The 24,080-nt window shown below is 42.7% G+C and overlaps 1 protein-coding gene across 1 annotated transcript in view; it reads right to left on the bottom strand.

Moving 5' to 3' along the window:
- Positions 1-24,080, bottom strand: part of CORIN (corin, serine peptidase) — a 204,609-nt gene that overhangs the window by 53,030 nt on the left and 127,499 nt on the right. Inside the window, exons 9-13 of the mRNA XM_065907247.1 lie at positions 21,864-21,971; positions 13,660-13,891; positions 10,455-10,600; positions 9,070-9,177; positions 370-483 (exon numbers count right to left, since the gene is read on the bottom strand). Coding sequence (XP_065763319.1) covers positions 370-483; positions 9,070-9,177; positions 10,455-10,600; positions 13,660-13,891; positions 21,864-21,971 — 708 coding nt within the window. The remainder of the gene's footprint in view (positions 1-369; positions 484-9,069; positions 9,178-10,454; positions 10,601-13,659; positions 13,892-21,863; positions 21,972-24,080) is intronic.

Raw genomic sequence — 24,080 nt, forward strand, 5'->3', positions numbered from 1 at the left:
CAAACATGGCATCTAAAATCAGGGACTCAGCTTGTGGTTTTGTAGGTTGTACTTTACAAGGTGGTTCCTGACCAAACTCTGCCATCTAAGGCTTCGTGTCCTAGCCTGGAAGAGAAGTGGCCTGGAAGAGACACCATCTTTTCTTATTGGTTCTCCTTAAGGATGCTTCTAGACCAATATCATCATGCATATATTTTACACGTTTGATTGTATTTGGCATATATTTTTCCAAGTGAAGTTTTAGTCAAAAAGTATGAAAATACAAAAAGCTTTTGACATGTATTTCCAAACTTCTCACTTATCCAAAGTGAGGGGTAATTAATGTTTAAAATAAAATGTCACATTGACAAAAGCCCAGTAAGTACTTACAGCAGTTTTTTTCATCCATGTTATCAGGGCAGTCTGGAAACCCATCACAGATGACTGTGTGCTTCAAACACTGTTTACTGGATGGACATTCCCAAAGATCTCTCTCCTTACATCCTGGAGACAGAAGGAAAGGTTATGTGCAATAGATGTGAAGGTGAAAACACCTATGGCTTTGATCAAACAAAGTCAAAAAAAAGAATGACAATATAAAGGGAAGATTTCTTTCTTCTTAACAAGTTTTGACTCCTGTATACCATGGAAAATGTAATTTTGAAAGTATAAATGCTTGGTAATCTCCATATTGCATTATAAATAGTAAATCTCTTCCAGGAGAAGATCAAAAGTGACATATGGGAAATGAAAAAAATGAAAAAGCAACTGTACAGTAACGTTCATCTTTTGCTGTTCCTTTTGCTTTCTGAGCCAGTTTTCCAACACATAAGACTCATCTCTAAAATGATAAGCTACGCTTTTAAGCAAATATGCCCAAACCTAGTGATCTAAATGCATATTATCTTAAAATGTAATTTCAATCAGCAAATGGTAATGCCATTTGTGTGTTTAGCAAAAAAGGCAGCTCCTATGCCAAGTATCTACAAAACTAGTTTATGAGCCAGGTAGGAAAGCCATTACCTTCAGTAATGTAGCCAGAAATCTAAGATTAGAAACTATCTATTATATGAGAAATAAACACAAAGACTATAAGCTTGAATGGTAATCTATCTATAAAATAACAAGCTCTTGCAATGAACTCAATAAATGCCATCTGGTTCATAGACAGTGAATTTATATGTTCGCTAAAACACGCCAAATGTCTAGTTGCTCTTGCCGCTCAGGTTGGACCCATGACTCTCACCACGCTGTGAGGGTGTGGAGGACGAGACCACATATATTCGTCTTTGAGCATCCTGACTCCCCTGCCTAGAATGGCAGCTAGCCCTCAGTAGACTCCCAACACATATGAATTTTAAATGGAACTTTATTTCATGTAAGAAACAAACAGTCTCTTGTTTCTAGAAAAAGGTAGTTTAGCTTACAGTGAATGTAACACCAAGCTGTGATGAAATAAGGAGTGTCTTTAAAGATAGTATTTCTCATCAGACCTGGTACAAACCATTCAGAGAAATGGCATAGATGATTGACTCAAGTTTCTTGGAGCCCTTCATAGGAAAATAATCTGCTTTAAAAAGAATTTTCATTGAAAAGTTATCAAAATAAATCCGCAGAAGAGAGAATTTTACTACAGGAAAAGTTAGGTTTAAAGTGTTTTAGATGCTTAGCAGGTAAAGAATCCACCAGCAATGCAGGAGATGCAGGTTTGATCCCTGGGTTGGGAAGATCCCCTGGAGGAAGAAATGACAACCCACACCCATATTCTTGCCTGGGAAATCCCATGGACAGAGGAGCCTGGCAGGACGCAGAGTCGGACACAACTGAGCGCCCAGCCATGCCCGGTCGCACCATCCGGGGCTTCGCCTGGTGGTCCAGTGGTTACGACTCTGCACTCACTCTGCAGGGAGCATGGATTTCATCTCTGCTCAGGGATCTAAGATCCCACAGGCCACACAGTGTGGCCAAAAAAAAAGGGGGGGTGGTTAATAAAAAGTACAACAAAATAATTTTAAAATAAAGTGCTTCATCATTCAAACATATAGGACAGTGGGAGAGTATCTGACCACAGAACTATACAGGAAATAAATAGTGAGAATCCTTCATTAACTATCTGGAGTTGTCTTAGGCCCAGGGACATCTATTCTAGGAACTCATGGGGATATTATTTGGAGTTTTCCGCTAACCGAGAATACAGACATTATCTGGAATGTTCTTGCAATGAGACTCTCAGCACAAACGACACCCCTTGCTAGCAGATGAGGAGAGAAAACAGCATGAGTCTTTCTGACCAATCACAAGAGTACAGAGAAGAACCTGAACACATGGAATGAGCTGAGAAAAGACCACACAAGTCAATCCACTGGTACATAAGATCCGCATCCTCACAGAGGGTAATAATAGGAGAGAACACTTATTATCCACCATGAATCCACATTCTAGATACTAGTTTTAGTTCTTAACACCACAATGTCAGAACTACAATCATCATTTCCTAAGTGAGGAAACTGAAAGTTAGAGAAAATAAATAAATTGCTCCAAATCCAGCCTTATGGAGAAATCTCCAGTTGGGAAGAAGGTTCAAGTCCTTAGTTGTAGTCGTCTGTACGTTGAAAATACATAGCATGTGCCAGGGGTAAGAGCAAGGGAAACAGCTTAGAGGTGGACATCTGGATTTGAACCCCCAGCTTCAATCTCATTAGCCGTGTGACCTTGGATAAGTGTCTCAATTTCCCTGAACCTCTGTCTCCGTATCTCTAAAATGGGAATAGTAACACCTGCTACAAAGGGCCGCTATAAGGGAGAAGTGAGGACTCTCTGGGCAGGATTTCCCTTCTGTATATTCTCTTTTCTAATAAAAGTTTGTGCAGCCTAAAGCCCTCTTCTGTGGAGTTACGATGAACATAAATGAATTAGGATGAAAAAAGGTCAGGGCATGAATTCCATGGAAGACAATACTGTGACTTTGTGAAGAAACCATTCTCTCTTCAAAGTGGCAGTTTTTGGTGGAATTATGCTTTAAATGTATGCTTTAAAAGGAAGAGGGTATGACTCCATTGAAAATGAAAAACAGATATGGATAGGATGGGATGTTTAATGCAGCTGTAGGTTATAAAATCAAACAGTTGTTGGTGTCAGGATAACAGCCACCCCTGCACAGAGGCCACAGCCACGGCCCCTCACAGTGGCCACTGTGTGTTGCTAAAGTGACAGTTCGTCCCAGTTTTCCTGGGACTTTGCAGGTTTGAGCATCAGTCTGCCCCCTCTTCCAAGAAACCGCTCGCAGTACAGGCAAACCGGTATGGTTCATCGCCTAAGTGTGTCAAGCATTCTGCTAGGTTCTTAACTTATTCACTCTCACTTTCACAAAAATTCTGTGAAGCTGGCTTCCCTGTCTTGGGCAGATCCCACTTGAACTGGGGAACCTTGTCTGTCCATCAAAAAAGTTGTCGTTCACAGACACAGAGAACAGGCTTACGGACACAGTAGCACAGGGTTAGGAAGGAGAGGGTGAGATGTCTGGAGAGAGTGGCATAAAAGCATGTATTACCGTATGTAAAGTAGATGGCCCAGGGGATCTACTTTATGACCCAAGGAACTCAACAGGGGCTCTGTAACACCTAGGGGGTGGGATGTGAAGGAAGGTAGGAGGGATGTTCAAGAGGGAGGGGACATATGTAGACCTGTCGCTGATTCATGTTGATGTTTGGCAGAAACCAACACAATACTGTAAAGCAATTATCCTTCAATTAAAAATAAATAAGTTTTTAAAAAGTTGTCATTATAGGTGAAGAGAGCAAACCACCTTAAAACAGATGCTTCTTGTACTTTAAGAAGCTCTCAGTTATGCAAGTATAAGGTAATTAGGTCTGCTCATCAGGGCTGCTAACTTGATCAGTATCAAACAAAAAGTATTGCCACAGAAAAAGAAAAAAAAAGTATTGCCACAGAGGGGCTGCTCATGAGAGCAAGGGAGAAAGGCCCTTCTGCGTCCTGGCGCTGGCAGAGGCTGGACCAGGCTGGATCTAGCCATCTTCAGCCAGCAGCTGTCCCAGTGGCTATGGATGTGACCTCAGAGCGGATCACGGCAGCTGAACAGTGAGGTTCAGGCCTGGCAGGTGTGACGGCCCCTCCAGAGCCTGGAACCCCTGACTATGGAGCCCAAATCTCAAAGAGAAGCCACAGAACCTGTGGGAGCAGCCTGGCCAAAAGGACCTGCCTCCCCCTCCTCCCCCAGACTCCAGGCCTAAGCGTCAGGGACAGCCAGCTCCAGCGTGAGTCATAGAGCCCTCGTCTCCGCCCAGAAAGCTTCAGCAGACTCCCCAACACCTGAGTCGCCTCCCACCTGCCCCTCTTAGGGGTGGCATCTTCACGTCACCCTCTCCACGCGTGCTGGCCCAGGAGCCTGGGAGGAAGCAGACGGCTGCATACGGCAGGGAAGGGCCTCCCGTGGCTGTCACCCTGGAGATGGAGACTCGCCGCCAGAACCCAGAAGCCCATGGTCACCGTGGAAACCAGGGCCTCCACCCAGCCGGATCTCCTCTGCATGTACAAGGCCTGGTCTGCCGGAGACCAAGCCAGACGAGACTCCTTCCCTCAAGGGAGATCCCTGGGGTGTCCTGGGGGTGGGGGGACATGCCTGCTGGATTTCCTAGCACTGTGGCGGGTGGGCTCTTGGTTATTGCCTTCTGAGGACTGAACAGGCATGTTACAAGCATTCCAAGCTGTGAGGGATAAAGGAAGGTTTCTCTAAATGTTACAGGTGAGAAGACTGAGGCCCAGAGAAGTTAAGCGACTGGTCAAAAGTCACACAGCCTCCAAGTGCTAAATCGGGATTTAAATCCAAGTCTAGGTCTATGGGCTTCTCAGGTGGCACCAGTGGTGAAGAGCCTGCCTGCCACAGCAGGAGACAAGAGACCGGGGTTCGATCCCTGGGTCGGGAGGATGCCCTAGAGAAGGACTGGCAACCCATGCCAGTATTCTTGTCAGGAGAGCCCCATGGACGGAGGGGCCTGGTGGCCACAGTGCGGAGAGTCACAAGAACTGGACACGACTGAGGAGCTCCGCGCTGTGGTCTACACGGGCTTCCCTAGTGGCTCAGCGATGAAGGGTCCCCCGCGACGCAGGAGACCGGGGTTCGATCCCCGGGCCAGGTCAGGAAGATCCCAGGAGAAGGGAATGGCAACCCACTCCAGTCTTCTTGCCTGAAAAATCCCATGGACAAAGGAGTCTGGTGGGCTACAGTCCATGACGTCATGAGAGTCGGACGTGACCGAGTGACTAAATTCACACTAGGTGCACGCAGCGCCTGCCCTGGAGACCAAGTGAGACATCAAGGGGTTAACCAAGCAGAAAGCTACCCACAGGGAAGGAGAATATCTATTCCCTAACATGAAATCATTCCCTAACATGACCTAATCAGAGGTCAGTCCTGTCTCACCCTGAAAGTACGTTTGTGGGCATGCGACCCGAGAGGAACGCAGCGACCCGCGCCCTGCCTTCTGGCCACAGGCAGCGCGTCCGCCTCTCCGGCCAGCAGAGCAGCAGAGACAGAGGCGAGGGGGCTGGCTCTCTGCAGGCTGAAGACACGGCAGCTGAGTCCTTCTCTGGACTCCTTAGAAGCATTTATGTATTTCTTACAACAGAAAAAAAACTCTTCTGGGAAACCTTTAAAGTCAAGCTGTAAACCCACCAATATCAGAGCCAAAGGCTTCCAACACAGCTGTGGGGCTTCCCTCAGGCTCAGACGGTAAAGATCAGCCTGCAGTGGGAAGACCCAGGTTCGACCTCTGGGTGGGGAAGATCCCCCGGAGAAGGGAACGGCAATCCACTCCAGTATTCCTGCCTAGAGAATCCCATGGACAGAGGAGCCTGGCGGGCTGTGGTTCATGGGGTCACAAAGAGATTATATTCTATTTCTTTAAGGGGGTTTTGACTCCAAGAAGTTCAGGTTAGAATAAAATATTTTATTACATTTTATCACCCATGAGGAGATCAAAGATAGATAATGAAATGGTTTTTAATCACTTGAAGATAAAGAGAAAGTCCCTTAAGGACACTCCCATTTGTATTGTTGTCCATCTTTCTCTATATGCTGAATGCCTTTTATATAGAATAGTGATCGATTAGTAATTGTGAAGCAGTATTCATGTAATGAAGGGTTTTATTTCTCCAGTAGATGCAGAAAAATTGTTCGAACTCTTCTCATTTAACTGCCCATAGAGAGGACCTGCTGCTTCTATCACAGCCCAGGAACCACCTTACTCCTGCCAGCAGCTCACCTCCTTGTGGACACAGACCTAAGAAAGCTAACCTCAGTCTCACAAGCTCAAGCTCAAATCTATATTGTAAAGGCAAAGTTCAGAATTATAATCTTCCTGTTACTTTCTTTAGCTTGCCATTCCTTTATGCCCCTCTTATTCATTTCTCCACAGAGATTTTTCTCCATAGCTTAGATATTAATGCTTAAGAAAGGTTAGAGTGAAAATAAGCCTCTTTAATCCACTTGCTAGACATACAGCCAACTTTATCTACATAGTAGAGGTTCAAGTAATGACAAATTATCACTTTAAGACAAGAAACAGTACTGACTGTAAATCAATCCTACCTTTTAGGCTTCCCTCCCATGAAGCAATTCTGTAATGATGTGTTCATATTTACATAATGCCTCCAAACACTTGCTGAAAACATTTCTAATAATGCCAATATTTCCAATGTAAATGTTGTTTACATTAACAATTACACAAGCAGTGCAACTTCAGCAACAAAAATTGAGCACAAGAGCAGGAGCTACTTCAGAATTTAGCATTACCCACTGCTAAACGCTTCCCGTGTACAGCTGACAAGTATTTACAAGCGGAGTGCTCTGACCACCATGTTTTCCTGCTGCAAAAGTGTCAGAGAAACACAGCGTAAATTTCCAACCCATCAATTCTTTTATAACTAAGTTGAAGAAGTATTGCTTTGAGGGGAAAACCCAGTAACATTGTTAGAAGTTCTGGAGGAGCTACAGATGTGTGTAAGTGAATAGTTAATTGTCACATTATTCGGTAGAGCCCAAGCACTTACGTGCCCTCCGCAGTGGATGGAGTAAATCAGAAAGACATGAAGCGTGGTGTGAAATACTGCTTTGCTGGAGCGGGTGTTGGTGTTGCCAGATGGTACGCCTGCCCACGCCCATGCAAACAAGCGACAAACTGATCAAGGAGGCAAAGTCGGGAGTGGATGATTTCCCAGCAGTTCTCTCTGCGGGGCCTTCCTCTGTTTCCTCGTTTGATTTCAAGTGCTGTGTTCTCCGAAAGCATGGGCATGCCCATTCAAACCCCTGAATGTGTTCCGAAGGGGATTATACCAAAGGGGGATAGTAAAGGGGATTCTAATAAAATATTTATTACCAGTCACTTTGAAAAATATGATGAGAAATTAATTTCTCATGAACTAATACTGTTGGGGGCAATTAATACCCTCAATGTATTAATTTATTACTGACTTTTAACTTTCCTCAACTAGAATTCTCAATAACATCATCAGTATTTTGAGTGTTTTATAGAGATTAGGCCATTTATTCAATAGTTCTGGTGAACCTGTAATTGTGAGATTAGAGGACGGACAGAAATTTACAGCTTACCTAGGAATCTGACATTTTAGGATCATTTATGTTGAATGAACACAAGCTTTAAGTTTCTTCTTCACCAAATATACTCTACACCTTAGACCATTTAATCCTCCAAAGTCTCTTTTTGAGACTAAGCATTTACATTTCTCAAATAATTAGTCCCCTATTGCAAATTTCGGTCTAGCCACCCAATGGAATATCATGTAACCTCTTTGAACAACCTAAGATAATTTAGTTTAAGCTGCACCTCAAAATACCATAGCCCATAGTTAGTAAAAAAAAAATCCAATAGATTCTTAATGAGTTACTTATATAAGGGATAGTCAATGAGTATTGACTTATTTACTTACATAAAGACCACAAACAAAGCAAGCAACAGTAGCTTCACAAAAAACTGTATGTTCCTCTCTAACAAAATTACCCCTGGTCATTGGACCATCATTCTGACAGCTCTGATTTTGTAGAAGATGCTCTTATCCATATTTATCATAATTGATAGGATTTCAGTTGATTGCTTGTGACATTTTGTCTAGACCAGAAGGGCAGTGTCTACTATGGAAAACTCATTTTGGGGAGCAAGGCAATATTTCATCCTTCAAAGGCCAAAAGAATAAAATGATTTCAAAAGATGCATTGCCTCATGTGTTTTCAATAGCAAAAAAATGTCAGTTTTTTTTTTTAAAGCAGAACAAGCTAAATAGTCATAACCAAACTATTCTTTGGCTAGCCCTCAACCATTTTGCTTTACTCTAGCATATTACTTAGTGAAGAGCATTGTCTGTTTTCAATTCCCTGATACATTTTGAGGTTCTAAATACAAAGGTTTGCAGGGAAGTAAAATGGGAATTAGCTCCACTTAAATTGCTGTTGGCATTTCCTGTCTTTGCCATAGTGATTTTGGAACTCAAAGGCAGAAACGCCAGGAAGAGTTTTATCCTCTGCGGGCAGAGACAAAAATCAGAGGGGGCATGAAATTTAATCCCAATTAAACTTGAACGTTGGAGCCTGCAGTCTGTCTTTGTGTATTAGATGCCTGTTTAATAATATGGGAATTATAAGTAACGACACCATTATCCTGATCTTATAACCGATGACAACTGCTTTAGAATCTCAATAAAAATAATCTCTTACATTTGTGAAGAGCTTCTCACTTTACTGAGGGTTTGCACATATGTCATCAAGGTTATAAACAGAGTGCAATTTAGGGAAAATCAATGGAATTAACAGGAAAACTTATAATAATTACTTTGATAATTTATAAAATTATTTTATATTTTATAACATTCTATAAATATTTTATACTTATATTTTATATTTTATTACTATAAAGTAATAAACTTTGATAATTTAAGAAGTAAATGTCTTAACATTCAGTCCTAGTCACTACTTGCAACTGTCAGTAAACAACTGACATATTTTAACACAACCCCTTATCCTAGTGTATGTCTGAGAAACGCGCCTTTTCACATACATACCACAGTTCTCTTCATCGCTAGCATCATCACAGTCAGCCTGGCCATCACATCTTCTGGAAGCCAGGACACAGCGTCCTGAGCTGCACTTGAAGTGACTAGGTGAGCATTCTGTGAAAAGGAGCGGGCCATGTTACTGCCGACAGACAGAAAACCCAGACCCATCAGCTATGGTATTCATTTACGTGTGGGATGATGTGGAGAAGATACTACTGAAGGTAAGGATGGTTCTTCACCAAGCTGAAATCACCAAAGTTGGCTTGGTTCTTTTCTGTCTGCCCTCAGCATCTTTTTCCTTCATCCTTGGCATCATCTCTCCAGATTAGCTGTTTTGTGTCTTTATGCTTTCCAACAATTACATCTCTTTCTGAACGGACAATTGCTGGAGACTGAAATGTCCTAGGAATTCAATGCTTCTAACTGCCCTCTTTTCATTTGTCAAATTGTTTCCCATTCTGATCTTTCCACCTGGTGAGCAGGCATTTCTCTACCTGATCATCTCACATGGCCAAAGTCTCTGAATGCTTTGCACTTAAATCTGTGCGCCGAAGAATTAATACTTTTGGACTGTGGTGTTGGAGAAGACTCTTTTTTTTTTTTTCCATTTATTTTTATTCATTGGAGGCTAATTACTTTACAATATTGTAGTGGTTTTTGCCATACACTGACATGAATCAGCCATGGATTTACATGTGTTCCCCTGGAGAAGACTCTTGAGAGTCTCTTGGGTTTCAAGGAAATCAAACCAGTCAATCCTAAAGGAAGTCAGTCCTGAATATTCATTTAAAGACTGATGCTGAAGCGGAAACGCCAGCACTTTGGCCACCTGATGCAAAGAACTGACTCATTGGAAAAGACTCTGATTCTGGGAAAGATTGAGGGCAGGAGGAAAAGGGGATGACAGAGGATGAGATGGTTGGATGGCATCACCGACTCGATGGACATGAGTTTGAGCAAGCTCTGGGAGTTGGTGATGGACAGGGAAGCCTGTGTGCTGTGGGTCCACGGGGTCACAGAGAGTCGGACATGACTGAGCAACTGAGCTGAACTGAACTGCAGGAGCCACAGCTTTATCTTCACTGTTACCTTCAAGACCCTCTAGTATAAACGCAGCTTCCATGTATAATGGACTCTGTGAGTTGTGTTTACAATAAACACTGAGATTATTATAAAGTCATCTCTGCAATTTATTTTTAAAATGAATACAGTGTCTAACAGATGAGTGTTAAATTCTTCAATGTAATCAAGTTTATAGATTCACCACCTACATAGCCTTTCTATTGGCAATCAAATAAAAACAACAATTAAGAAATGTCTAAAGGTAGCTGATTTATTCATTCATGTTAGATACCGAATTGTAATTAATTTTAAAGTTAATAAAAATTAACCTTCAACTTCATCATCAGGCATTAGGCAGGTTTGATTGTCTGCATTTTCCTCTGGAAATTGATTGCAATCTGTGTCTTCTGGCCACTGTAGACCCACAATCCCAAGAACAGACTCACAGCGTTCTTTGGAATGCTCACAGAGAGCTCTAAAAGAGCAAAAAACACAACATTACAGGCAGAAATAGCTACACCAAATGTTAGGCATCTACATAGGACTTTTAATTCTGTACAGCCATGGGTCAATGTATATATGTGGTGTGTGTGTGCAGTGTGTGTGCTTATCAATGTATATATGGATGCACATACACATAATAGGTATTTGGGAAATCAAAATAAGTGATATCATTACAAGGGAGATAGAGTCCTGAAACACAGTTTCACCAAAAAACAAAAACAAAAACAAAACCAACTCTATTGCAGGAATGGAAATAGAGTTGTTCCCAGAACATGGATTCCCTTCTCCAGTTTACCTTTCTTGCTTTCTCTTCTGTCTTTCAGGCAGACACATTCTCCAACATTTTTGTTTCAGGCAAGCCCCCAACATCACTTTGGGCACTCTGCCGCCAAAGGGCACGGAATCTGTACAACACCCTCAGCCCCTTCTGGCGCCCTGTGGCTGGGCCATTTCAAGATCTAACCTGGCTTCCCTAAAGGCAATACTTCAGCTTACACTAATATTGTTGAAAAACTTGGTGCTTCTCCCAGACCCATCCACGTTGAGCTCAAGTTGGTAAAAAATTAAATGTATTGGCTTTTGTTAAAGAAAAGATATACTAAGCATTGCACTAGGTCTTTTCATGTGTGTTACTTCATTTGTACCTAGAATATTTTAAATTGAGACATCAGCATGTCTCAAAGAAGATGTTTTTCTCTTCAGATGGGGGAAAAATGCAGTTTTGCCTCAATATATAACCAATAAATTAGTTTTTAAAAATGTTAAGTAGATATAACCAGAGCAAGTTCCTAGGCAAATTTCTCATTTCCTTTTAAAGACATTCTCATTTCTCAAAAGTTTCCAACTTTAAACTAAGTTAATATCAACAAGATAAGGAAAGGCTAACAATTGAACCGAGAAGTATCCAAAAAGTCTCCATCTTGATTTAACTCTGTCTAGATTTAAGACAGAGCATAACTTAATGTTGGTTTAGCCTAGGAATCTGGGGCAAAGACAAAGCCATGGCATTCCATATGAGGCAAAAATGAGAAGCTCAACCGTGTTTAACGCCTATCTGTCTGATTGAGTAGTTTTGTTGCAGATTAATAAAAAGTGTATATAACTCAATCACTGCTGCTATTTTAAATTAACCAAAAGATACCTATTTCAGATAGAAGTCAGGTACTGCCTGACTCTACCACTTTTTTTCCCTGTAAGATAGAAATAAAATAAACAGCACTACAACTCCACGGCACACTTGTTCATATCATAATCTGTGTGGTATTCAACCACAGAGACAGCAGTCCCAAAAGGTTGCTTTGAGGATGACAACTAAAGTATTTAGCACACTATAAGGGCTCAATAACATTAGATTTTTTCCAATTCAAAACTTAAAAACTGAATTTTAAGATCAATAAACAAGCCTGGCAAAAGCAACTATGCACAACGCCATGAGCATATCAGTATACTACTCTCATTATACAAAAAATATTTTCTCACAAGTATCACAATGTAAAATTCTCTTTGATAGCTACTAAAAATTAAAGATGTATATATGCTAAGAAAAAAAAACTAAAATACCTAGAATCAGTTCACCAAATTGTTCCCTGTATAGTATTTCAGGATCCATCTCATCTTAAGCATTTAAATATGAAACCTAAGTCTTGAAATTATCAGTTATATGTGGATATAAATTTGTTCCAGAGAACATTGTTAGAGAAATGTTTATACACATATGAAAAGAAAATCAAATACAAGAATTTGTTAAGTACTATTAAAAGTAAGTATTCACTATCATCAACCTTACTTAGCAAAAATGCAATAAGATTTACAAGTAAGTTGTTAACATAAAACTGGTAGATGTTTTATTAGTAATATGTTAAAAGGCATTTAACAGACATTTTCAGAAGTGTATTTGCAGAAGCCTACATCGGCTTACTCTGTTTGTACTTTTTCTTCAGTTTCCCAAGTCATTTTAAAATTTTGTTTCCTGTCCTGACTCTATAGATGACCCTTCCTTGTCATCCATTTGATATGCAGTATTTAATTTGTTTTCTCATCTGTTCACTGTTTTGATATTACTGCTTTTTCTTCAAGTTCTGAATGACGTCTGATCCAAACACATGGTTTTCACAGTTACCACTCACGCTTAGGCAGGCGCAGCCGTGTATTCACCCCGTGATGGAAAAGAGCCCCGAGAGGGCAGCCCGCCGCGACAGCCACTCTGAGCGTGCACCTTCTCTGCCCGCAGCCCAGGACGCGCGGCGGCGAAGGCCGGACCGCCGCAGAGCGGTGGGCGCTGCCCTGTCCGAACGCCAGAGCCGCGCTTCTCCTGGGCTCACGGTCACCTGGCAAGACTTCGCCTTTGTGTACATTCATCTAATCTTAATCTCACAACAGCTCAACCCAACCACGACCACAATCCTGGTCTTCCAACTAAGGGAACTGGGACTGGAAGGAAACGGTCTCAGGCCACAAGCAGCTAGAGAAAGAGCCAGGACTGGAATCAGCAGGTGGACTCCAGTGTAACAGTCGGAACCACAGGGCATCACTCATAGCCTAAGCCCAAGCCATGCTCTTAAAATGCTGTCCTGAGTTTCACCCAGGCAGGTAGAAAAACCCTATGTGCACCCCCTGTCTATCCTGAGAGGTTGCTGTGATGTCGCTTAACTTTTGATACAGTTAGAAAGCAGCATTTTAAACACATCAACACTGCTAGATCAAGAGGCAGACAGATCCCTCCTTCTGCTGTCTCACATCTAAAAAACCACTTCTTGATCCACCAAAATGAAATATGTGCTTTTATTTGGTTAAAGTCCATGAACTATTATCAAAGGCAGTTCATAACCCTTTGTTTGGTTCTTCAGTAATGACTTCTTACTCAGATACTCATTTTAGAATTCTACTTCTTTACCATTTTTATATGCAATTTGTTAAACACAGAGCTTCTTAGCAAAATAAGTACTTTGTCTAAACTCAAACTAAGTCTTCATTCCCTTGGTTCCCCCTGAGGGAAAATGAGGATGCCTGGGGGCGATGCCACTGTATTACCTGCAAGGGGGGATACGCTGGTGTGCATCCTCGTCACACTTAGGTACCAAGATGGTGCAAGCAAAGAACATGAGGTATTTGTAACAGTTGGTTTGAACAAGTGCAGGGAAAAGAGAAGACTCCCAGCTGATGGATGCTTCCTTTTGAGTCCTGTGGCCAAGGTAATTCGGAAAATTTGTATGGTTGTAGGGCAAATTCAAGCAGAGTTCCAGCGTAATTGGTTCACACTGACCTAACAATAACAACAACAAAAAAAACCACACATACAGATACATATTATATATTTTTATTTATAATTTCATTTTGTTTATATTTATAATTCCACATGTAAAATAACTTACAAAATGAAAGTCTACAATTTTTCTTAAAAGTATTTAAGACTAGAAGGCAAGCAGTACATGAGGTTGCCTTCAAAAGATAAATAGTGTGGTTCATGAGGTGTCTTGACAAGCCAAGATTCATTTCTGTATATGCATCTGCCAGCACACTGACCAGCATGAATGTTTCAGAAAGTCTTCCTCATTTTCCCCTTGGTTTCACTTATCTGAAAGTGACTCCGTTTCCTGCTTCCTTTTACTTTAATTTGTCATCTTCTGCTTTATCCATTACTTCTAAACTAATGCATTCCCCATCACCCTGAAAGCCACTTTTAAAAATTAATGAATTTAGCTGAGGAGGCAAGTAGATGACTTTTTTCTATGTGCTTTGTGGTTAATAAACATATGAAAGTGAAATGTGAAAGTCACTCATTTGTGTCTGACTCTTTGCAACCCCATGGACTGTAACATGCCAGGCTCCTCTGTCCATGGAGTTCTCCAGGCAAGAATATTGGAGTGAGTAGCCATTTAGCCATTCTACTCTTTAAGGACTCTTCCCAATCCAGGGATTAAACCCAGGCCTCCTGCATTGCAGGCAGATTCTTTACTGTCTGAGTCACCAGAGACTTGCTGATCAACGTGTAAAGATACACAATTCCAGGGCAAGAGGAGGGTGAGGTCCATTAGATATCCATTGCCAGAGAGATCATCCCTAACACTTAGCTTGGCATCCAAGGCTATTTCACACTCCGAACCACAGCCTAACTTTCTAGCCTCATCATCCATGCTATCTCATCAGCAAAATTTGCTTGGTGACACCAGACATTTTAAAAGTTGCATGACTACCTGACTCCTGTTAGCTTTTATGCCTTTCTTTCCTTCACACACTTGCAACCACCCCTTAAATGCAATCATGTTTCTAGCTGTCAGCACTTGCTTCCTGGAATAATCCTTTCCCATCCTCCTCACCAAGCTAATTTCTCCTTGGTTTGCAGCACTCAGCACAAACACCTCTTCCAGGAAGCCTTCCTGGCCAACCACTCTTCCTCGTCCACTCCCAGAAGGAGCACCAGAGTATCTCCAGGACATACCTGCCATGCCCACATGGCCCTCTGCTCTATTCTTCACTTACTTGTCTTCCCCACACAATTCTGAGATTTTTGTGAAATGAGGCTTTCTTTTTTTTTAAATTGAAGTATAGCTCATTTATAGCGTTGTGTTAGCTTCTACAGCTAAAGCTACAGCTAAGTCGGTCGTGTCCGACTCTGTGCGACCCCATGGATGGCAGCCCACCAGGCTCCTCTGTCCACAGGATTCTCCAGGCAAGAATACTGGAGTGGGCTGCCATCTCCTTCTCCAATGCATGCATGCATGCTGAGTCTCTTCAGTCGTGTCCGACTCTGTGTGACCCCGTGGACACCAGCCCACCAGGCTCTGCTGTCCCTGGGATTCTCTGGGCGGGAACACTGGGGTGGGTTTTGCCATCTCCTTCTCCATGTGTTAGGGTCTGGTGTACAGCAAAGTGATTCAGGTTTCCATACATAATTAAAATGAATATGCTTTTTCAGATTCTTTTTCATTATAGCTTATCATAAGATATTAAATATAGTTCCCTTATTTCTTGATCTCATAGTCTGCACCAAGCATAGTGTGAGAATTAAAGGAGGAAAGGAGGAAGGAAAGTGTCAGAAACCATCGTAGGCACTTTAAAATGTAAAAATAATTCAAAATATAGTCCAAGTCATTGAAGCAGTCTAAGTCTCCAGGGATATAACGTGGACAGGTTAGGCCAGCAGGACTGGAAAAAATGCTAGAGCCCAGAGGGACAACAGGGACAGAAGCAGCTTGGGAAGACCTCCCAGGACAAGGCAGTTTGGACAGATTTGGGGGAAAGCAGCGGCAAGGCTTTCTGCCCCTTGTCTGCCGGAGACGCGCCTCACTCCCAGAGGAACGAGGTGATCAAGGAGTGTCTTTGCAGAATCAGGCCAGGTCCACCAAAGACTTCGTGCTTAAGGGTAATTATTCAAATTAAATTTAATTATTTGACTAAGAAGTGGTAAGCAGGCAAACAGATTAGCAATAAGGACTACAGTGAAACAGTGAAACAGCTCTGGGATGATTTCTCGATTTAAACAATCTGAGGGCTTTTCAGAGACTATGCTATGGAAGCTTGACACTGATCAGATTAAAAAGCTCATGACCACACGTAAGACTCTCAGTCTACTGGGGAGAAGTAACACTTTAAAGCTGGCATAATCCTGAGGAGGCCTACCGTGTAGGGAGAAGAAAGACGGAAGAGGCATGGGGTTTGTTCAACCTCTTGCTTCTCTGATTTGCGAAAGAGGAGTAACATGAAATGTTTGATTTCACATTACACATAAAAAAATGCATGTTCGTTATAAAGACAATAAAAAGATGCATATAGGAAAAGTTCTCCATTCCCCACCTCCCTTTCTTTTAACTTTCCTCAAAGCTAAAAGACAGTTTTAATCCTTTCAGGCCTTTCACTTGCTCACATTTATATGCATAAGAATGTACACACACAGGCAGAGATATGTCTATGCTTTCGCCAAAGGACAACTGTACTATCGCTATTACTTTCCAACTTGTTTTTGTTTCTTGATAACCTATCATCACCAAGTAGTAGAAACAGCTCAACCTCTATGTTTTTCCTAATTTCTTCAATATACTTACAATTTTACCCCCCAAAACGGGATCATTTACATATATTTTGATGCAGTCTTTTTTCCCCTGTAGACACGTTTTCTTTCTTTTCCTCAACCACCCTATAAAAAAGTTTTGACTTTTTTATCAGTTCATTTCATTGAGATTAACTAATAAACATATCGGGTGGACAACTTTTCTCCCTTTTGATATGCAGCGGATGTACCACTTTTGATTTTGGATAAGATACAGGCTCTAAATATTTCAGTGTCAAGGGAGATGAAGGGATTAAGCTATGATCATATACTATTCTGAGATCTTTATTGAATGCGTTGAGGTTGATTGAATCCTGTGTTTTGTTCCTTCATAATGGCATTCTTCACAGACTGCTAAGCAAGATAAACTCTCAAGGTATCCGGCAATCTCCAGTTCTGGGATTGATGGAATCAGACTTTTTGTATCTTAAGCATTAGACTCAACATGACCCTCGTTCACAACCGCCGCTAGAGGGCGATGGCGTCACACACATGAGGGCGTTTAGCAAACACGGGGCTCTCTGCAAGGTTTTCAGCGCCCAGCGGGGCCTCCTGAGCTTAGACGAGGCTTAAAAAATATCTGTTGAAAGAAGGGTCGTGATGCAGTCTCAATGACAGCCCACCTTTCAAACTCTGAAACAAGATTTGTTAAAATCAACCTGCAGACAGGACTGTTAACTAAACAATGCTATATCTTGGCGGCAACAGCGGTGAAGAACCGGCCTGCCAATGCGAGAGGCATAAGAGATGCGGGGTCCATCCCTGGGTCCGGAAGACCCCCTGCAGGGGGTCATGGCTACGGACTCCGGTGCTCCTGCCTGGAGAGGCCCACGGAGAGAGGAGCCTGGCGGGCTACACCCACTGGGCTGCAAGGAGTCGGACGCGGCTTGGAGCGACTTGGCAGGCACACAATACCTTAAGTGGCTGGGAATCACCGTCATTTACCGGAGAAAATGTCACGTCCGACGTCCACTGGCATATAAACGATTCTCAGATTCACCTCTGCATCAGACTTCGTGGCTCAGACAGTGAAGTACCCATCTCCAATGCAGGAGAGCCAGGTTCGATCCGCCCGAGAAGGTCCCCTGGAGAAGGCGCTCGCCCAGCCCAGCATTCCTGCCTGGAGAAGCCACGGACAGAGAAGCCGGGGCTACAGTCCGGGGACTCCCGAAGAGCTGGACACGCCTGAGGGGCTGACGCGTCTCGCTTCTCAGTTTAAGTCTCTGTCTTTATTATTTTCAGTAATTTGAAGAGCTATTACAAGGTGAACACCCTTGTAACCGCGCTCAGGCCAAGAAACTGCCTTTGGCAGACCATCACAGGCGCCCTCCCGCTTACCCCGCCGCCCGTCAACCTGCTCCTTCTCCCACGAAGTGTCAGAGCCGCTGCTTCCTCGCGCTGCTCTGCAGCTCTCCCGCCTAGGTGCGTGCCGCAGCCTGCATACCACAGCGTGGCTACCCCTGTCTCAAAGCCTATTTAAGTCTCCTATACCAGCTATGCTCCCTCTCTATTTCTCTATTTCTCCTTGATACTTAAGTGCTAAACACTCTGGGACTTGCCCTTGCAGCGCGCCAGTCTGCATTTTGCAGCTGGAACGCTCCAGGCAGGTGAGCGTGCCCCTGGACTCCTTGTTCCCCGAGCACCGGCTCCTGAAGCAGGAGGCGGACTGGGTCTCAGCGGGACTTGGACAAGGTTCTAGGCGCTGCGACGTCCTTTCATCAAACGACACATTACCGGCTTCTCCCTGTGTCTACAGCTGCATGTCCATGCTCAATGTCTTGTCCTGTTAATTCTCTTGGTGAGCATATGGCAATATCCTAATTCAATCAATTACTTTTTATTTACTCCTTGAAAATTTTTTTAGAAAGAAATCATTCCTCTCAATTGGCTCTTTGATCACACTTCTATACTCTCTGTTCCTTCCAACTACAGACTGCTACGAGAGGCCAGAAAATTGACATACCACTGAGACATTATTCAAATAACAAAGCTGTCACTTCTTCCCGGATCTAACTTCTCAGTGGGAGGATCACACTGCCACCTTCCCACTCACACGTTCGGTTTTGGTTTTCTGTTTATGTTCTCAAACGCACTCAGCACAGTTTCCCTAGCGTCTCAGCGTCTCATCAGTTTCCTCTTCCATCACAGGTGTTCTTGCCAGGCCCTTCCCATATATATATTCAGCAAACGTTTGAATATCCCCTCTTCTGAGAGTCTAGCACTGAGCTAGTCACTGGTCCCCATTCCTTCTGTGGTATTAAAAATGAGTGTTGGAGGAAAAAGTACATGGGCAAACATGCAGAACTAAAGGTTGATGGAACACTGTGGGAAACGCAGGAGAGTCCTTGAGGGTGACAGTCATTTCTGGCTTCACACGGCCACGGCGGTCATGGGTGCAGGGAGGCAGAGGGACACGTGCCCCGGAGCCGCTCTCCACCAGGCTTCCCAGCTGTCTGGATCGCGCACTGCAGGTGTAAGAGATGGGTCAGGCCCTACACCCCGAGCCGAGGGGGTCCTACTCCCTAAGGCAAGGAGCTTCTGCTTTTGCCTCCCAGCAGGGTGCAGACGTATTAAAGATTCTGGGCTTGAGTGGATAAGTTGACACTAGCCTATCACTGAACACTGTTATCTGAGATATATTGCTTAGGCTTTTGTTTTTTAAATTGTAGCCACTTCTGGGAATCTGAGATAAACCATGGAGTTTATCCATTGAAAAATACAAAAACCACGAAGAGATTTTTCACACCCTCTTTCAAGATGTCACTAATTTCTGCAGCCTCATCAGGCCACAAAGCAATCATTCTTAACTTGCGCTGCATACTGGGGCCACCTGGGAGATTTTAAAAACACGGATACCTGGGCCCCACCCAATATATCTTCAGGGACAATTAGGAAGTTACATAACATTTTATGGGCAACAAGAACCCCTGTCTTTAAGAACTAGCCTCCCAGCAACTCCAGTGAGAGAGGCTGACTCCACCAGACAAAACATCCACATTTTCCAAACTCATAGTCTCCACTGGCAGGGAGCCGGGGAACGGCAGCGCTCTCATTTGTGCCCCAGAATCTAAATAACGACAGTGTCATATTGATAGCAGCAAAGATTTTTAAGTGACTAATCACATTTTCAAGTGATGAAGAGTCTTCTGAGGGGAGATGTTGCTTGTCCGTGTTTTTAGAGAGAACCAAGTAGACACACACCATTCTGAAGCTCTTTGAAAAATAAGGAAGCATCTTTATTCTCAACTGGAGGTGAGGCTTATACACTGTTTTTAACAACACACAAGGAATGGGGATGAGTGGCTAGCCCAGTGTCTGATCCTCAGAAGAGATTTTCAAGCGTCTGCTGAAAATACAAGGAGAGAGCCTGGCAAAAACATTTGTGATGGAAGAGGAAGCTGCTGAGACAGTGAGATGCTAGGGAAATTGTGAGCCTGTTTGAAGAACATAAAAAGGAAACCAAAAGCATATATATGGCTGGAAAGGTGGTAAATGATCCCCTATTGAGAAGTACTCCAGGAAGGCTGGAATCATGTCTCTCTCTTTTCCATCAAAGTGCATAGTGCCTGAAACATCACAGGCTAAGTACTGGTTGAATATATATATGAGCCAAGTTATCTAGTGCTCTTCCTACAAATTCTTTTATTGTGACAGATGAAAAGATATTTAAATTTTTAATCTTAAAATATTTCAAGTATAGAGAAAACAGGGTAACATACACCCGGTGACTCCCCACCTAAACTTGATATGGGCTAACATTGCTCTCTCAAATTTTTTTAATCTAACAGTGCCATGCTATGTCAGATAACCCTCAAAACTTCAGTAAAATACACATGTCTGAGACAACAGTGTCACTGTCCAAAATTCTGCAACCCAAGTTCAAAGTGAAGTGAAAAAAAAAAAAAAAATGATTCTGAAAGAGTTCCAAGGAAGAGTCCAAGATAAGCAAAGTCTAACCATATACATACTCACATATATACATACACATACACATATATTCAGTGGAGTTTAGAGTGAAGAAAATGGTAACATGTCTTAGCAGTCAGACTGGTAACTATCTGCACCGCTCTCTCCTTTTGGGAAGTGGAGGAGGACTGGGAATTGTGCTTTCAGCCAAACAGTTATTAAGTGCTCATGAAAATAAAAAATCTTGTCAGATGGGTTATTAAGTGGCTGTCTCCCTCACTCTCCTATCCAGCCCACTGTTTTCCCCCAAAGGTCCCCTAAGGGGTATGGGCTTCCCCCACCCATAAGTTCTATGCTGACCCAGAAAAGTCATAAGTAGAGTTAGGATCCGAAAACTTGAGCAAATCCAGGGACCTGAACCCTTCAGCCTTTCAACCTCCCAGCCTCCAGGACCTTCACTGCCAGGATCTGTGCTCAGAAGCCACACCTTCTTGTCAACTGAAAGCTTGACAGACCACTTCTGAATCTTAAGCCCAAGCTGACAGGGAGGCCAAAAATTAGCTCTAAAGAGTGTAAGAGGGAGTAGAATGTGAAGGCAGAGTCCAGAAGTAAGATACCATTGCTAGAAATTAGGATCTTTGGGGACTTTCTGATTCATTTTAAATTCCTCAGGAAAGTCTTTCTGCTCATCCTGCCCATTCAGTCTTCCCCTAATTATCCCTCCTCACAAGCCAGTCTGGAGAAAGCCAACTGTCTACACCATTTGGAGCCTTTCCATTGTCACCAACACAACTGAACACAACAGCCACAGATGGTTCTGGGCCAGCAGGGTTCCTAGAAGGGGGAGAATACATTTCATCACAAGGACAGACCACCAAAGTTTTATGTGGTTGTTCAGATGAATTTTATATCTGCTTCTCAGATAAGGTTTCTACATTTGAAGCTGGGCTTTAAAAATGAAGAACGATAGCATCTGCCTGCAGATGGAGCCAGGAAAATAATAGATAGGAACTGAGGCTGAGTGGAAAGTCATGCCAATGACATTAAACAACATGGATTTATAGCCCATTCATGGTGACACATTTGTTTATGATTTCAGTTAATTAAGACCACTTTGCTTCTTTTCTGCTACCACATGTAACCTTTAAAAATAAAGAAAAAATACATGCATGTACATATTTTGGAGGGATTCCAGACTTCAGCATTTTAATGTCAATGAGAAAGGAAAACATTGAATGCATATCCTGACAGGGTGATTGCATTTGTCAGAGGCTGTACTTACTACAATTATTCAGACTGTTGCTGGCGTCACAAAGAGAGTTACCACCACATGAATCCAGGCAGGAACTGTAGAGGCATCTTTGGTCTCCTTCTTGACATAGAGTCTGACCTACAGAAGAGAGAGAGGCGCACTCACTCTCATCAGCTTCCGTAAGTAAATCCCAAGCACTAGCGTCTGAAGGATCCAGAACCGAGGAAGGACGCAACTCTAATTTCCTTCCAGAGTCTCCAAAAATACTGAACACAAGATGAGTAGGTACCTTCTGGATTAATTTTCCTGCAGCTAAAATACAACATTGTCATTCCAGAAGGACTCTGTAGGGATGAAGAAACTAAGGGGAAACTCATCCTTTAAAAATAGGTTGTTATAGTTTTTAAAGAAAAAGATAGCATCTTGTATTTACACGGGTGCATATAGCTAATGACAAAAGAAAATTCAAGTAATTTGAGGGAAGCGCCAATACTTTAAAGTCTCATTTGATCCCAGCTCTAGTCTTCCCTCTAAGGAAAATGCTCTCCTTAATAATAAGTAGGGCATCAACATCAACATAATAAGGGTACTTTGTCATGGCAGGAGTGTAAGCAGCTGTTATCCATATTTTTGGTGTGTCTCTGGAAAGTAGCAGTGACCCAGCTGCGATGACCTGAGAATTAGGTTTCTTGTTTCCAAATGAATGACAACAGAGATGTCAGCCTAATGGCTTTTCCTTAAGGCATGTGCAGAGAAAACTGCTTTTCCCATTGATTTCCTGGTCATTTGTAGATAAGAGGAAAAGATAATAAATTACTGCCCATTCTCTTTCTAGCTTGCCCCCGTTATAGTCAATTATTTTTAGACACATTATCTGGACTCTTCAATATCTTGCAAGGCATTTTTAAATATAAGTAACAGTATTGGTATATATACAATCATTCTTACCTATAATTCTGACAATATTTATTATACTGGACTTTCTTATCTACAATTCTAAGTTTTATCTACAATCTTACCTATAATTCTAAATATAATATTTAGTATACTGGACTCTCTTTCCCTTCTAGAACCATTAATGAACATCACTATATATCATAGACTTGCAAAAAAGAGATATCGCTCCCTTTTTTTTTAATAGTTAGCAGATAAAAGTGTTTTTTTTGCAAGGTAAGTTAGGCTAAGTTCCATGAATATTAGTCTCTTAAAAAAATTTTTATTCAGACAGCATGCATTCATTATTTGAGCCAATATTAAGTGCTTGCTATATGACAACTTAGTTTGCCAGCAAGGCATTGAGCATTAAAAGATAAAGTCTGATGGTTTCGACTCTAATTAGGGATATCTTCATGAACGAAATCTTATAATGCCATGGAATCATTGCTCTCTGAAGGTGCATGTAACAAGCAGTAAAAGCCAATCAGGGCAGTAAGAGGACAGCTTCCCACAGGCATGTTTAGGCAGGTGGGATAAGCTGGCAGGAGAGGGGAGGAGGGGCTTCCCAAGCCAACAGCAGGATGGTAAAGGGCTGCTGAGCAGGAGAGCTGAGAGTGAGGCTGAGGGCTGTAGAGGCCTCTATCTGGAGAGGGCTCCGAGCCCTCGGAGACGCCACCCCGGCCCCCTCCCAGCCTCGTGGGGCATGAGCAGCGTGTGGTCAGGCCGCCAGGGCCTCTGCTGTGCCGCAGCTCGCTGCCCGCCACCCGGGCTCTCCTACGGCAACGGCTTTCTCCCACTCCTCTAGGCCACCTTGCTCTTTCCACCGTGGGGCTTTGGCAAGCGGTTCCCTGGGTCTGAAATGCTTTCCCCAGTCCCACTCTCCTTTGCTAGCTCCATTCATTCTTCAGATAGCAGCTCCAATACCTCCCCCTCAGGGCAGCCTCCCAGAAGCCCTTTACCAAGACATGCTTCCACAGCAACACATCCCAGCCCTTGAATTTCCCTCCTGGCCCGCATCCCTCGGGTTACCAGACCTACTGTTTCCTGCCTGCCTTCCCCAGAAGCCTGCCAGCCCCATGAACTGCTCTGCTTGCCACTGAATTCCCAGCACTACAACATACTTTTAGTATGTTGAATTTAGTAGAGTGAACAATCTAAATGCACTACAATTTTACTTTCCTTTTTTACATTTCCATTTTATCATGTGACTTTTCTTAAATCTCACAGACGTAAAGAAATACTGGCAAATCCTGCATAGTAAATAATACAAGATTATTTCAAACAGCATTGAATTATGTAGAGAGAAATAAC

This window comes from Muntiacus reevesi, chromosome 16 (assembly GCF_963930625.1).
Source record: "Muntiacus reevesi chromosome 16, mMunRee1.1, whole genome shotgun sequence".
NCBI lineage: Eukaryota > Metazoa > Chordata > Mammalia > Artiodactyla > Cervidae > Muntiacus > Muntiacus reevesi.